Source organism: Rhinopithecus roxellana, chromosome 8, assembly GCF_007565055.1.
Source record: "Rhinopithecus roxellana isolate Shanxi Qingling chromosome 8, ASM756505v1, whole genome shotgun sequence".
NCBI classification, from domain to species: domain Eukaryota; kingdom Metazoa; phylum Chordata; class Mammalia; order Primates; family Cercopithecidae; genus Rhinopithecus; species Rhinopithecus roxellana.
The window spans coordinates 32392830-32408455 of record NC_044556.1 but is presented as its reverse complement, the minus strand read 5'-3'; the positions used below and the strand labels follow the sequence as shown (position 1 = coordinate 32408455).

Genomic DNA, 15626 nt, shown 5'->3' with positions numbered 1-15626 from the left:
TCCTATTTCACAGACACGGAAATAAAGCGTAGAGAGACCCAGTAACTGGCCTAAGTTGTCATCCACAAAGTGGTAGACCCAGGCATAAAAGGCAGGTTCCTGACTCAGTCTGTATTCTTAACCCTGCACTAGACCTGTGTCAGTCACCCTCTGCACTGGGAGGTGGACTGGGAGTTCTTGGAGGGCAGGGCCTGGGGCAACCTTGTGGTCTAATCCCAGCACAATGCCTGGGAAGAACTGGGGATCCTGGTGGCTGAAGAGGACCTCCAACTTACCCCTGAGAGAGGGGAGCGGAGGTACTCCTCCTCCATCTGCGCCTGGACTTCTGCAATCGACGTGTACTTGTGCTGGAGGGAGAGATGGGAAAAGAAGGGCTGGGGAAACATTCTCTGGCCAAACTCCCTGCACTCTAGCAAAAGCCCCACACATTTGTCTTCACAGTCTTCTGAAAGAGGATCAAGTCACCACAAAAATCCCTAACTAAAATCCCAAACTCAAACATTTTTCTCTTTCTTTTTTTTTTTTTTTTTTTTTTTGAGACGGAGTCTTGCTCTGTCGCCCGGGCTGGAGTGCAGTGGCCGGATCTCAGCTCACTGCAAGCTCCGCCTCCCGGGTTTATGCCATTCTCCTGCCTCAGCCTCCGGAGTAGCTGGGACTACAGGCGCCCCCCACCTCGCCCGGCTAGGTTTTTGTATTTTTAGTAGAGACGAAGTTTCACCGTGTTAGCCAGGATGGTCTCGATCTCCTGACCTCGTGATCCGCCCATCTCAGGCCTCCCAAAGTGCTGGGATTACAGGCTTGGGCCACCGCGCCCTTTTTTTTTTTTTTTTTTGAGATAGAGTCTTCCTCTATTGCCCAGACTGGAGTGCAGTGGCATGATCTTGGCTCACTGTAACCTCCGCCTCCTAGGTTCAAGCAATTCTCCTGCCCCAGCCTCCCAAGCAGCTGGGACTATAGACGTGCACCACCACGCCCGGCTAATTTTTGTATTTTTAGTAGATATGGGGTTTTGCCATGTTGATGAGGCTGTTCTTGAACTCCTGACCTTAGGTGATCCACCCACCTCGGCGTCTCAAAGTGTGGGATTGTAGGCATCAGCCACCATACCTGGCCCCAAAATATTTTTCTAAATGGGCCCCTTCCTCTTGCAACGAGAGTAAGAAGCCCACAGTAGATAAGAAAAAAGTAAATTAAAGGAGGGAAACAGGCTTTCAGATAGCTACAGTGATAGGAGAAAAACTGAAAGCAAAATCAAGTACTCAAAATGCCTAGCTGCAGAGAGACCACTTAGTACTACAAATTCCAAAACTACATTTCAAAACATATCAACAGTTTCACTCCAGACAGTTGTTAGGGGAGATGCCTCTTCCCCACTTTTTTTTTTTTTTTTTGAGACGGAGTCTTGCTCTGTTGCCCAGGCTGGAGTGCAGTGGCTGGATCTTGGCTCACTGCAAGCTCTGCCTCCTGGGTTTATGCCATTCTCCTGCCTCAGTCTCCCATCTAGCTGGGACTACATGTGCCTGCCACCTCGCCCAGCTAGTTTTTTTGTATTTTTTAGTAGAGACGGGGTTTCACTGTGTTAGCCAGGATGGTCTTGATCTCCTGACCTCGTGATCCACCCGTCTTGGCCTCCCAAAGTGTTGGGATTACAGGCGTGAGCCACCGCGCCTGACCCTCTTCCCCACTCTTAATGTTCTCTCCTATGTGGAGGGACAGAGGTTTGCCAAACACCCCTCATCTCTCTCTGCCCCGTCCAGACACTCACTCCTTCCTTCTCTGATCGGAGAGTATGGGAGGGGACACAGGGCAGCCTTGGCCCCACCCTTCTCTTTTCCCTTTAGAACCTGTCTGCCTGCTGAGAGTCTGTGCTCTCTTCTCCTCCCCGCACTGCCTGGGACTGGTAGGTAACTCTGCCTAATTCTGGAACAATGTATTAGGACACTACTGCTGTGTTCTTAAGCCTCATTCTCCATGGCTCTATGAGCTATAAAGTTGGCATTACAATCTCCATCTGCCTACTCCTCTATTTCAACTGCCTGAGAACGTGGGCAAGGAAAAGGAGGGTTATTTACTGAGCTCTTTAGAATTCCAACAACTGTCAAGTAATCTAATCCTTTTTTTTTTTTTTTTTTTTAAAGAATCCAGGTCTCACTCTGCAGCCCAGGCTAGAGTGCAGGAGCATGATCACAGCTCACTGTAGCCTTGATCTCCTGTGCTCAAACAATCCTTCTGCATCAGCCTCTTCAGTAGCTGGGACTACAGGCGTGTATGCCTTGGTGCCCAGTGGTCAGGTAATACAATCTTTAAAGACTTTCCAGTCAGTCCCAAACAAAAGCTCAGCTAAAACAAGTAAAACTTATAATAAAACAAGCAAAACTTATGAAAGACCGTTTGCAAGGCTATTCCAAAGTCCACCCTGGCCTCTACCCCAGGTTCTTGCAGGCAGACAACAGTCTTAAAAGGCTTCTCCCTGCAGGCTGGTTTCACTTGACTCACTTCGACCAAACAAGCCAAATGCTCACCCAAAGCCACTCACCTGTTTCAGAGTCTTGATGCTTTCGTGGATTGGCCTGGGCAGCCCCACCACTGTGTTCGTGTCACTGGAGAATAAAGAAGGCCTTGTGTTGAGCCTCGACATTAATTCACCTGGGATCCCAAACACCAAAGGCTGGGAGAGCTAACAGCAAAATGAACTTGGCTTCTACTCACCTGCCTAGCGTGTAACCTATAAATTTGCTTCGGCTGGACTCGAGGAACATCTCAATATCTTTCTCTCTGCCACATCCCCCAAAAAAAGAGAGAGAAAAAGGTTTTTAGCAAATGCTATTTCAAAGTGTTACAGTTAACAAAAACATACAGCATCCAGAAACTGTGAAGCCAGGAGAAGAAAAAGTCTCCCACAATTGTTTTTCTCTTTGAAAAAAGGGAAAAAATAGAAACTTTCAGAGTATTTTAATGTTTCTTATAATTTTGCTGGATCAATAACCTGGAAATATATTACATGTTAACTAGTTTATTCATAAAATTAAAGAGATACATTAAACTTAAAAACATACTTTATTCAGATAGTATGAACAAGTTTGTCAACAGACTTTCTTAAATACTAAAACTCTGTTAAACAATTAAAGCTATAGGCTACTGATTTTTCATGTAGGTCACATTTTCCTATCCCAAACAATCAGCATACCTTGCATTTTCTGATGATCTGTTTTGCATTCCCTTCACAGATCACTGAAAACTGAGGCTTTACCTGGATCAAGAAAGTGACTTCTATATCCTCTCACATGTTCATCTATTTCTTAAGTTGCTGCCTATCAAACAGACACCATTTATATATCTCCAGGTACCTTCCCATCCATCGATGTACCCACATATATCTCAAACATTTTCATTATGGCTCTAAAGAAACTCTTCCTTAATCTATCATTTTTCCCTTAAAAATCATATACAACCCCAGGAGGGGTGGGAACATGTTTGCTTAAATGCTTTTGTTTTTATTTGTTTCCTATCCCCCTTCACTAGCACATCTAACCAAGAGCTAACTCCAATTACTGACTCAGTAGCCATATGGGGGCCATGTTGTGTGAGACCAGCAAGACTAGCCTTCCCTGAGACCCTCAGGACAGCACCAGGCGCTATAAGAGAGCCTCATCCCAGAGCCACAGTCAGCCTGTCCTGCAGAGGACCACACACGGTGACACAGGCCAGGTGGCAGGCCTGAGGGTGTGAGGGCTCTGGCCTCAGGAGCTATGAGTGCTCTGGAGATCTGAGACTCACCTGACCTTGGGAGCCCAGGGGAGCCCTTTGGGGCAGGTCAGCCTGTCGGTCTGTGGGTGCTGTAGTGGGGGAGGCATCACTTCATCCCGTTCTAGGGGGAACGTCTCCCCCTCCAGACTGTTGTCATCATCATTCTCCTCTTCCTCTTCTCGAGAGTCATCAGCCTTGTAGGGATCCCGCTCGTTGAAGGCATCTAGGTTGTCCTGCTTTATCAGAGCCTGAAACCAGGGAAGCGAGATGAGACAAGAGCCAATTGAGGATGCAGACTAGGGAAGTGCGGCTGGAGGAGACACAGCGCATAGCGGTGTCAGGTTGAGGCAGGAACAGTGGAAAAACCAGAGGGGGAGTCAAGACGGGGGCCAAACCATCAAGTACTTCTTGCTCCAGTCCCTCAAAAGCACCACGAGCTAAGCACCCACCATAAACTGGACCAGAGCTGGGGACAAAGTGTCCTTGCCGTGGAGGCATGATTCTGACTGGTTGATCAGAGATCATTTCCAGCAGCCCTGCTCCTCCAAGGACTGTGCTGCTGCAAGCATACACCTTGAGGGCCCTTAGGAGTCACAGGGACCTCTGTCGCCCTTACCTTGTGCTCTCGGCGGCCCCGTTTCTGCTGCTGCTCAATCAAGTCTGAAGCAGATGCTGGTGGAGAGGCTGCCCTCATGTTGCGAATGACTTTGATGCTGTCCTCAGGAAGTGGGGGGAGGCCCAGGATGCTGCGCTTCTCAGCCTTCATGCTCTGCAGCTCCTCAAAGCCACCCAGCGTGCACTGCATCACAAACAGGGAAGCAGAGCCAGGGTCAACGTGTCCACAGGGCTGGTCCCTGACCATTGTGTCAGGCTCAGAAGCACCCATCACATCATGACCCACGTCTTTATAGAGACCCAGGCAACCCCTGAACAACGGACTGAAGCCACTCCCGAGGAGAATTCCCCGACATCCGCATGGGAAAGGAGAAAAAGGAACAAGGAAAGAGTAGAGATGCAGGCTGACTGACCGTAGTGCAGATACACTAACTCTGCACCTATGACATACTCTTCAATTTAAAAAGCAAAGAGCCTAACCCTGCAAGTTCCTAGAAAAGTTGGTGAGACTCATATGTTTCACGAGTTGTACATGCGAGTCTTTCCAAGTCAAACTAGAAACACAGTTGATTGCTCAAATTTAAAAGAAAAAAAAAAAAGCTTCATCTAAACATCTCCCAAGAAACAGAAACCCCAGCACCATGCAGTAATTTTACACTGCTTAGTTTTGCTGTTTCTGAGCAGTTCAGCTTTCCTCTCTGGTCTTAGCAAGGCTTTGTGAAGAACAGGATGTGTGGCCAAGATAAAATGCGTCAATGACTCAAGAAATCCTACACTTACTGAGCCCTGGCTCCAGAGCTGACCCATTCTGAAAGGAAGGATGAGCCCCAGTGTAACAGAGGCCCAACTCACCTCACTGCCTCCCCCATGCCCTCCTCCTGGGAAGGCCTCCTGGCATGGCCTGGCTGCTAACAATGCTCCAAAGCCCAGTGTGCTGGACGGCCCACCCTGGCACCCAGTCCCTCCCTACCTAGACACAGAGTCGGGTTGACACCATACCCTGAAGAAAATGGAAGCTGGCTCAGGGCTCATGCTTGCCCCTTCAAGTGACATCCTACCAGGGCCCCAATTACACCAGCTTTAACTTTGCCTTAAATCCCGTTACAAACTCCAGGTCCAGAGCTGCTTGCTGAGAGGCAACTTGTCCGGGGGAGAGCTGTTCTATGACAGAAAACATCTTCCAGGAGTCAGGGAGTCAACAGTCTATTCTGACTCAAGGCCTATGTCCTCATTGGCTGCAATGGGACAATAGTGGCACTTATTTTGTCATCGCCTTTTAGCGCTTTTTAAATATATTTTTTTTTTTTTTTTACCAAAGCAGTTTTATAGTCACATAATTCAATATTCAAAAGGATATTCAAGGAACAGTCTCCCTACTGCCCATCCCCTAGCACTTGAGTTCTCCTCCAAGGAGGTGCTCACCAACACTGTCTTCCAGAGCAGCAAGAGAACTTTCTTCATGGGGAAGTGAGGGGCGTGACCACTGCAAAATTTGGTCACCATCCCAAACAGCATGATGGCAAATGGCTCACTGTTGTACAGCGGGGAGCCTGGAGGTGACACAAAGGTATCAGGACCCTCCCAAAGCCTTCCGCCTCAGCTTCCAGGCAGGGCCTCTAGAGAGGACCCCCAGGGTCCTACCCAGTTCGGCTCTGAAGGTCTGCCGCATGGTCCTCCACTCAGCCTTGTCACCCTCACACTCCTGGTGAACGGTCTCCACTATCAGGTACATGATGTTGAGCAGGACCCTGAGGACAAGAGCCAGCTCACAATGAAGTAGGATGGTGGGGGGGGGGGGGGGGGGGCGGGTCAAAGGAGCACCCTAGTGTCTAACAAAGTGCTTACACAAAGCAGGGGCTTAATATTAATAAATGGTAGCTGAATAAATGAATATGAACAAGAATGGCCAAAAGCATTTACTGCCCTAAGCTTCCTGAAAAGAAAAACACCACAGAGGTGGTAGTGAGCTATAGGGTCAAAGCAGAACGGGGTCACAGCGAGAACAAAAACAGGGTTTATGATGAGGAAGTGGAAAGCAGGAGCTGAGAGGTGACACCCAGGGATCCTAACACCTAGGAGGGAACACTACCATCACCTAGTCTAAAAACTTCCAAATTCATAAAAAGAGCCAGATTTCAACCTTCAAAAACTGAAGGGTGATCTTGGTGTTCAGCAGTTGCTGTGAGCTCCTGGGCAGCCATGAAACATTAGGAAGCCGTCGGGTCTAACCCAGTGAAGATGAGGATCAAGCTGTGTACACAAGGCGGCGGGAGCCCAGGGAACATTATCAAGTGTTTCACCCAAATACAAAACACCCACCACTGGGTCCTGAGTAACAGTGTGAGTAGGAGGCCCACACTTAGCTGTGGCTCTAAGTCACCTGACCCTGGATTGCCTTTGGGAGTCTCAACCCAGAGCCCCACCTAGGATGAGCCCTCAGCAGTTCCTACTAAGCATTCACAGTGAGCCCATCAAACGTGCAGATGACGTGTACAGAAGCACACACAGCAAGGACACCCACAGACAGCCTCCCACACCCTGCTCTGATCTCATCTCTGACTAACGCTTGGGAGCCCAGGCTTGCTGCTCGCCTCACCTGAGGTCTGTGCTGTCAGCCAGGGAGATGGCGGGCTTCCTCACAGCACTGCTGCAGGCGGCACTGTTGCTGCAGGAGATTTTGAGTCAGCATCTTCCTCCAAGAAGGAAGATAAGTGATGTCCCTGACAAGTACTGACCAGTGGGGACACAAAATCCTGTGATACATGCTTGGACTGCACAAGAAGCCACAGGATACGATGGCTAAGAACCCAGGCCATGGCTGGGCACGGTGGCTCACGCCTGTAATCCCAACACCATTTGGGAAGCCGAGGCGGGTGGATCACCTGAGGTCAAGAGTTTGAGACCAGCCTGGCCAACATGGCGAAACCCCATCTCTACTAAAAATACAAAAATTAGCTGGGCGTGGTGGCGGACACCTGTAATCCCAGCTACTCAGGAGGCTGAGGCCGGAGAATTGCTTGAAGCCAAGAGGTGGAGGTTGCAGTGAGCCAAGTTCACGCCATTGCACTCCAGCCTGGGCAACAGAACAAGACTGTTTCAAAAAAAAAAAAAACCAAAAAAACAAAAAACAAAAGACAAGCAAAAAAAAAAAAAAAAAAACTCAGCCATGCACTGGACTGCCACGGTTTGAATCCTGGCTCTAACTGTGCCTTAGTTTCCTCATCTGTAAAATGGGGATGATAGCAGTACCTATATCCTTAACATGAATTAGCACCTGTAATATCCTGAGAACAATGCCCGGGACACATAGGCACTGAGTGGTCTTAGCTATTATCATTGATGGCGTTATCCTTAGATGAGCAGCAGCTGACCTGTCCACTGGACAAAGGTGACACAGGCAAGGCCAGGCACTGGTTGAGCCCATGTGTCAGTCTTGTGCCTGGCCTCCTGCCAAGGGGGGAACTGCAGGGCAAACACAGCAGAGTCTACAGGTTCAAAAGAGAGCTCAAAATGAGGAGTCTCCTTCTGAGGGGCACCCCCCAAAGCCGGGGTAGGGCCTGCACTGTCTGGTGTAAAAACTTTGGCATCAGGGAGCTGCAGGGACCTGTCATTAGTCTCCATTAATCTTCAAGGTGTAAGTGACCAACTCCGTTATTCAACCCAGGTGGTCAGAACACAGCCTGGGACCAGACTTTCTGCCCTATGTGACCCATTTAACCCTCTCAAAACCAGTTAGTTCTGCAAGCTGTGTCCCCCTTCCCACCCTAGCCTCCCCTTCCCTACTCAGCCTCTCAAAAATGCTCACTCTATTTCCATGTTCAGAAGCTCCACCAAAGCATTGAACGTGCCCACCTCCAGGAGGAGAAAGATGTTGTAGCGCATCCAGGACTGCACCTCTGCCTCCGAGCTGCACTCCCCAAACGTGCCTGCAACACAGGGTTCAGTTCACTGAGCCCCTCCCTGCATCTGAGTTGGCGGAGGTGCCAGGGAATCCTGGGGAGGTCCACTCAATACCTTGAGCAACATAGAGAATTGCTCGAGCCACCTTGAGTCTCTTCTCCCTGGCAGTGACTTCCAAGCCATCCAGGAGCCTCATGGCATGGGTCCGGTGCTGGTTGGTGTCCAGCTCAGTCCACTTCTTGTCTGTCACTGCAGGGCAAGAAACCAGTTACACCTGAGCCTAGAAAAATATTCACAATGGCATGGACCCACGTTAACTCACCAATTTCAGGACTGCCATAGGACCAGAAAGACAAGTTACCCCCTATGTAAGTGGTAAGATCATACTGCTGCCCTATGAATTTGATTTCCAAACTGAAACGCTGGTATTTTGGGCGCAATTTTAATCACATGAATTTTTTTTTCTCCCCCAATACGCAGATTCTGAAAAGCCCCCACGGATGTGCCACAAGCCCACTCTACATGTATCTGGCTTTGAACCATCAGGGTTCAGCAGGCTTCTCAGGCCGTTCAAGGATGACTCAGGTCATTCAGATGCCTAAAAGAAACCTGCAGCTCTCATCATGCAGGGCAAAGGAAGCAAGAAGTGGGGGAAATCATCTCACCATGGATCCGGAAGTCCTCCTCAAAGCATTTTCGATTCATCAGGAATTCTGGCCCTTCCGTGTAGCTGTAAAGCTCTGTTGGAACAAAGTCTCATCACCATTGGTTCCATGTCTGCATTGCACACCAAGTCTCACATGTGCAGAGAAGGCAAGGCATTTGCTTCCACTCTCAAATCTGGCCCTGAGTCATAGTGACTCCTGGAATAAGCTCTCTAATTATGAAGGGGATCTTAGTTCTCTACTGTGCACAAGAGAGAGAACTGGAGTGCCAGAATGCCATCTGGACACTTCCTGTCCGATGTGCATCCATCCCACCATGCCATGCCAGGGCTGACGGCCACCTGGGATGCGTCTCTCAAGTGGCTGCTACCTCTTGAGCAGGACATGTATTATAGAGGCTGGAGAAGCAGCTCACACCAACCTCGCATTACATGAGAGTGGCAGTGGCAGCAGCAGATGGGCACAGATGCAGGCATCCCTCATGACCCATTGCTGGAGGAGAGACCACTATCAGGGTCACAGTGGATAGCCAAGGAACATCACTGTCTCACAATGGGACTGGGCTCTAGCCAGCTTCGTAAAAGTAAAGGACAACACAAAGTTATAAGATACACAAGGCTTGAATCAAATAACATGTTATATATATACATACATATATACACGTATACATATATACACATATATATGCTATATACACACATATACGTATATACATATATGCACTATATATATACACATACATATATACATGTATACACATATACACACACACATATATATACATATAGTGCATATATACACACATATACATATATACATATATGCACTATATATATACACATATATACATATATACACATATATACACACACACACATATATATTTGATAGAACTAACTAGGGAAAGCAATGAAGCCCTCAATGATATTCATTCTTAACTTTCTTAAAGACCAATACGGAAAAAACTACCCCCAAATAACACAAAGGTCCCTGCCTTACCCGAGAGCTCTGCAGCCCACTTGTCTGTGTCAGCATACTCAAACTCCAGGTCTGGTGACTCCGAATAGCCCTGCTGACAAGACGAGAGAGCTTCAGGAAAAAGGATCATGCTGTTTGTCAAAGAAACACATGCTTCGAGATGCTGTTGTTACAGGACACCACTGCCTCCACTTTTCTGATGTTTTTTTCACATTTTGTTTCCTAAAACCTCTCAGAGTATCCTATACCTTTCCTTCAGAGCACTTATCATAACTTATCATTATAGGATGTGTTTAGTGTCTGCCTTTCCACAAGACTGCAAGTTCCCTGAGAACAAGAACATCATCCATTTAACTTACCAATGATTTCACAAGGTCCAGCATAGTACTTGGCATGAATAAGTGAATGAATGAATGGTTTATACTCACATATTTGTTAAATGAGCAAATACAAGGTTTCTATGTATTTTGTGCAGTAAATAACCATTCCATGTGATGCTAAGATTCCAGAAGTCTTAACTTCTTTCTGGGTAGTGAGCTGTCAACAGCTCAGGACAAAAATGAGTATTGAAACCCTCAGCTTTCCCCACCTTTGTCTCAAATTTCAGTGAGAACTGACAAAGAAGGCCACCCCCAAACAGATCAACTTCCCTCCCACATATAAGAGAGAATGTGACAAAGACAGTCTTTTTCCTGCTGGAAATAGGTGATTACTGAGAACACACCATCTTGGAAGGCTTGTACTGGGAAGAGAGAAGTGAGAAACAAATAGGTAAAGTCCTTAGATTTAATTACAATCTACCTGGGAAGACAAAGACCAGCCACAAAATGACATACCCACAAATGGCCAGACAAGGTGGCTCACACCTGTAATTCCAGCACTTTGGGAGGCCCAGGTGGGCGGGTCATTTGAGGTCAGGAGTTCGAAACCAGCCTGGCCAACATGGTAAAACCCCATCTCTAATAAAAACATAAAAATTAGCCAGGCATGGTGGGGCATGCCTGTAGTCCCAGCTACTGGGGAGGCTAAGGCAGGAGAATCGCTTGAGTCCCGGAGGTGGAGGTTGCAGTGAGCCAAGATCACGCCACTACACTCCAGCTTGGGAGACAGAGGGAGATTCTGTCCCAAAACAAAACAAAGCAAAACAAAAAACATACCCACAAACAAGAACTCCGCATTGAGTTCAGAGACAACACGGTGTACACTTTCACAAGTTACTGAGCTTCAGTTTCTTCACTCATTGAATGGCAATGATAAAAATCTACTCTGAAGATTTTTAAGGACTAATCAAAATTATGTAGCACACAGTGGCTCTCATCAAATGTCAGCCTCCCTGTCCTCCAGGCATTCACTGATCAGGCTCCCAAACTACCGATTTCAGCTATGACTAAAGAAAGATCACGGCATCAGCCTCTCTTTTTTTTTTTTTTTTTTTGAGATGGAGTCTCGCTCTGTCGCCCAAGCTGAAGTGCAGTGGCCGGATCTCAGCTCACTGCAAGCTTCACCTCCCGGGTTTAAGCCATTCTCCAGCCTCAGCCTCCTGAGTAGCTGGGACTACAGGCGCCCGCCACCACACCCGGCTAGTTTTTTGTATTTTTTTAGTAGAGACGGGGTTTCACTGTGTTAGCCAGGATGGTCTCGATCTCCTGACCTCGTGATCCGCCCGTCTCGGCCTCCCAAAGTGCTGGGATTACAGGTTTGAGCCACCGCGCCCAGCAGCCTCTCTAAAGAAATGGATTTAGACAGGTCTCTGCTTAAATGTGTCCATTTGACCGGTCTTTCATGTAATGAGTCTATGTGGAAATTTTTTTTTTTTTGAGACGGGGAGAGTTTCGGTCTTGTCACCTAGGCTGGAGTGCAATGCTGCAATCTCGGCTCACTGCAAACCTCCGCCTCCCAGGTTCAAGCAATTCTCCTGTCTCAGGCTCTTGAGTAGCTGGGATTACAGGCACCAGCCACCACGCCTGGCTAATTTTTGTACTTTTAGTAGAGATGGGGTTTCACCACATTGGCCAGGCTGGTCTGGAACTCCTGACCTCAGGTGATCCCCCCGCCTCGGCCTTCCCAAGTACCGGGATTACAGGCCTGAGCCACTGGACCCGTCCGCTATGTGGAAATTAAAGGGTAAAAAGAGAAATTAAAATTCGTCAAAGGGCATTTATTTGACCATTCATAGCTACTCAGGCAAATTTTAAACCATTTTTCAAAATAACTCCTCTCATGATGAAGGTAGGTTCACCCCCCTCCACTTTTGTAACCTTCCACACTTGAAAAACTGAGTAGTTACCACTGATGTCCATCATCCCACCATGCAAGGGCTCCTAAAAGGTCAGTGTCATTGTTTTTTCAAAGAATTAACTCCAAGCTCAAATTACGTCTACTTTGGGCTTGCCAATTGTTGACATGTTTTCTCAGGGGTTTAGGCTTGCTAACAAAAATTAAAAGCTTCTGAGGAACTGATTTCACAGGTCTAAAGATAGTATCATCGCTCTTTGGTATGAATTGGTACATTATGGTTGGACAATGAGGAATTCCCTCTCATTAACTTGGCTGATCAGGTTGGCTGCTGATCAATCTAGGAGATGGCATAGTAAGTGCTCTGAGAACCTGCTGATTAAGAAGCCCTAAAACGCCGCGACATGAGTATCTTCATTCATGAATTCTGCAAAGGGAGGTAGTGGGAGGAATTCTTTAACTTGGGGTGAGGTTACTAGTCAGCTCTAGACTATGCCATCTCCAGAACGGCAGGAACGGCTCACTGGCGAGACGAATGAATGCTGGGTCCTAACGGATGCTTAAAATGTCTATTTCTCATCTTTAACAGTTCAGTATCAGGCGCACTGGGCACAACACCCACCACAGGCACTGTCAACCCACGGCCTGATCTAGTTCAGGTCAGAAGAACAGGGCATGTTTCCCCCTCCTACTCTCGGAACCTACGGCCGCGCAATACTCTCAGTGATAATTAGCTCGGTCCGGCTCTAACTGCCTTCTAGATCCTTGCCGGTACCTTCCCTGCCCACAAGCGCCTTCCTCTGCACGCGACAGGACCCAGGAGCTGGCGCCCGCGTGCCAGGGGCAGAGGCCCGAGATGATTAGGTTGGGGGCGCGGCCGCCCAGCTCCCTGGAGTGCACCCAGACCCCCGACTCCTCAGCCCCGAGCTGGGGCGAAGGCGGCTTCCCCAGGGACTGGGGCCTCGAGGCCACGCCCACAGCCGGGGCCGAGGGGAGCAAACCAGCAGTTGCCGGCTCCGGGAAGCTCTCCCGGGCGGCGGAGCACTAGCAAGGACCTCAGCTTCATGCCCCCGACCCCAGGAGCTGCGAGCCTCGCTTTCTGCTCCTTTCGCTGTATACTGACAGTTCTCGGCCGGGCTCTACTGAGCCCTCTGGGAAGCCCAACCTGGCCCCGACAGTGGCCTCGGGCCCGGGACCCCCGGCGCCCGGGTGCGAGCCTCGCCCCCCGAAGCTCCTGACCTCCGAGTCTTTGCGCTGGTTGCGGTTGAACTCCCGGGCTTTGCCCCCAGGAAGAAGGCCCGCGCCGGCCCGCGGTGCCCCGGGTGGTGGCTGTGCGGTTGCCGGCGGCGGAGGTGGCGGAGGCTGGGGCTGCTTGTTGTTCACGATCAGTGGGCCCGGACCGCCAGGCTGCCGGCTCCATCTTGGCTGCTCCACACCCCCAGGTTGACTCGGGGACAACCGCCGTGATGCAAGTCTCGCGTGATTTTCTCGAGGAAATTTCCCTGGCCGCCATATTAAGTGTGGCGGCCAGTGTTAGAAGCCATCTTGGCTAACACCTCGCGATATTCTGGCTGCAGCCCTTCCGTTGTTGATCTGTTTAGTTTTCCTCCTAATTTCAGTTTCAGTTTAGATGTAATTTTATCTGTGAGGCTACCCTGAGCTTCTTCAGTCAGTTTAGTTACCCCTCCTTCCTTTAAATCGCTTTGCACTTGTCACTGATAGCCTTGTTCAAGGCTTAGGCGGAATTTTGTAATAAAATGGATAGGATCCTAGTCTTCACAGAGTTACAGTTGTGACAAGTGCTAATCATTCATTCAACAAACATTTGATAAATGTCTCCTGTGCACCAAGCAGTGGGATAAAATGAGGAACAAGTGTCTGCAGTCATAGTACGTAATAGTGCTTGGTGAGTCAGACAAACAATAGACAAATATAGAGAAATAAATGCTGAAAAGTGTTAAAGGAAAATTTGTTCACGGCACTAATTGAAGATGGTAAGGCAGACTTTATGTAAGAGAGCCCATGGTGATCGTTACAGGGACCACTACAACCAGACCTTGCAGTGAAGAAGAGGAATTAGACTCAACTCTGACTCCAACAAGAAATAGTGGAGATTTATAACCAAAGAGCAGGATGACGGTCAGTGGACAGAAAACTGTCATGCCCCTCCTTGTGAAGAGACCACCAAACAGGCTTTGTGTGAGCAACATGGCTGTTTATTTCACCTGGGTGCAGGCGGGCTGAGTCTGAAAAGAGAGTCAGCGAAGGGAGATAAGGGTGGGGCCGTTTTACAGGATTTGGGTAGGTAAAGGAAAATTGCAGTCAAAGGGGAGTTGTTCTCTGGCAGGCAGGAGTGGGAGTCAGAAGGTGCTCAGTGGGGGAGCTTTTTGAGCCAGGATGAGCCAGGCACAAGATAATGTCATCGCTTAAGGCAAGGACCTAAGATTTTCACTTCTTTTGTGGTGGAATGTCATCAGTTAAGGCCGGGCAGGGCCTTTTTCACGTCTTTTGTGATTCTGCAGTTACTTCAGGCCATCTGGGCATATACGTGCAAGTCACAGGGGATGCGATGGCTTGGCTTGGGCTCAGACACCTGACAAAAACTACTAAGAGAAACACCAAGGATAAGAAATTTCTTGCTAAACTGACCTAACATGATTATTGCTGAAAGCAGGACAGGGTGCTAAGATGTTGAGGGTGGTCAGATACGAAGTGCTATGGTTTGACTCTGTCCCCCAAATTCCATACGTTGGAAACTCAATCCTAAAGTTCATATGTTGATAGTATTTTGAGGTGGAGCCTTGAAGGGGTAACTAGGGTTAGATAAAATCATCAGGGTAGGGCCACTGTGATGGGACTGGTGGTTTTATAAGAAGAGGACGAGTGATCTGAGCTGGCACACATGCTCTTGCTCTCTCATCCTGAGAGGCTTTCTACTATGCAGTTTAAGAAAGCCCTCACCAGGTGCAACCCCTCAACTTTGGGCTCCCCAGACTCCAGAACTGCAAAAAATAACTTTCCTTCCTTTATAAATTACCCAGTCTTTGGTATTCTGTTATAGCAACAAAAAATGGACTAAGACACCAAGAGTGCAGAGTTCTTGCACAAACTGGATTCAACAAGGACAGAAAGGGAAGCCCAAAGGGTTAGGCCTAGTCAGGAAGAGGACTAACAGGAGCCTGACTAGAGTTTTGGCCAAAGAAGAGAATCTTTGTTAGAAGAAACAAAAATTAAGAGGTTAAAAGGTGGCAGTGGGGCGGAGGATGGGTTGGTGGAGGCGGAGAATGTGGCTATAATACAAGCATGCTGCCCAAGGAAGGCAGGCCTGAGGGTGTGATTTTAGATGAGTTCTGAAAGAAGTGAGGAGAAGCCCTGCAAAGTTCCAGGAAGGGCACACAGACAGAGGAAACGGCTAAATGCAAAAGCCCTGATGTTAGAGTGTCTGGAATTGAGTGAGCCAAGGGAGGGATAGTAGTTGATGAGAGC

At 48.4% G+C, this 15626-nt stretch overlaps 1 protein-coding gene across 1 annotated transcript in view; it reads right to left on the bottom strand.

The window, feature by feature from the left end:
• STRIP1 (striatin interacting protein 1) overlaps positions 1 to 13601 on the bottom strand; it is a 28877-nt gene extending 15276 nt beyond the window's left edge. The window contains exons 1-13 of the mRNA XM_010386252.2: positions 13380 to 13601; positions 9927 to 9996; positions 8928 to 9002; positions 8377 to 8511; positions 8168 to 8288; positions 6959 to 7027; positions 6004 to 6110; positions 5785 to 5912; positions 4364 to 4546; positions 3778 to 3995; positions 2710 to 2775; positions 2537 to 2600; positions 276 to 347 (exon numbers count right to left, since the gene is read on the bottom strand). Coding sequence (XP_010384554.2) covers positions 276 to 347; positions 2537 to 2600; positions 2710 to 2775; positions 3778 to 3995; positions 4364 to 4546; positions 5785 to 5912; positions 6004 to 6110; positions 6959 to 7027; positions 8168 to 8288; positions 8377 to 8511; positions 8928 to 8967 — 1203 coding nt within the window. The 5' untranslated portion in view covers positions 8968 to 9002; positions 9927 to 9996; positions 13380 to 13601. The remainder of the gene's footprint in view (positions 1 to 275; positions 348 to 2536; positions 2601 to 2709; positions 2776 to 3777; positions 3996 to 4363; positions 4547 to 5784; positions 5913 to 6003; positions 6111 to 6958; positions 7028 to 8167; positions 8289 to 8376; positions 8512 to 8927; positions 9003 to 9926; positions 9997 to 13379) is intronic.
• Between the last annotated feature and the right edge of the window lie 2025 nt (positions 13602 to 15626).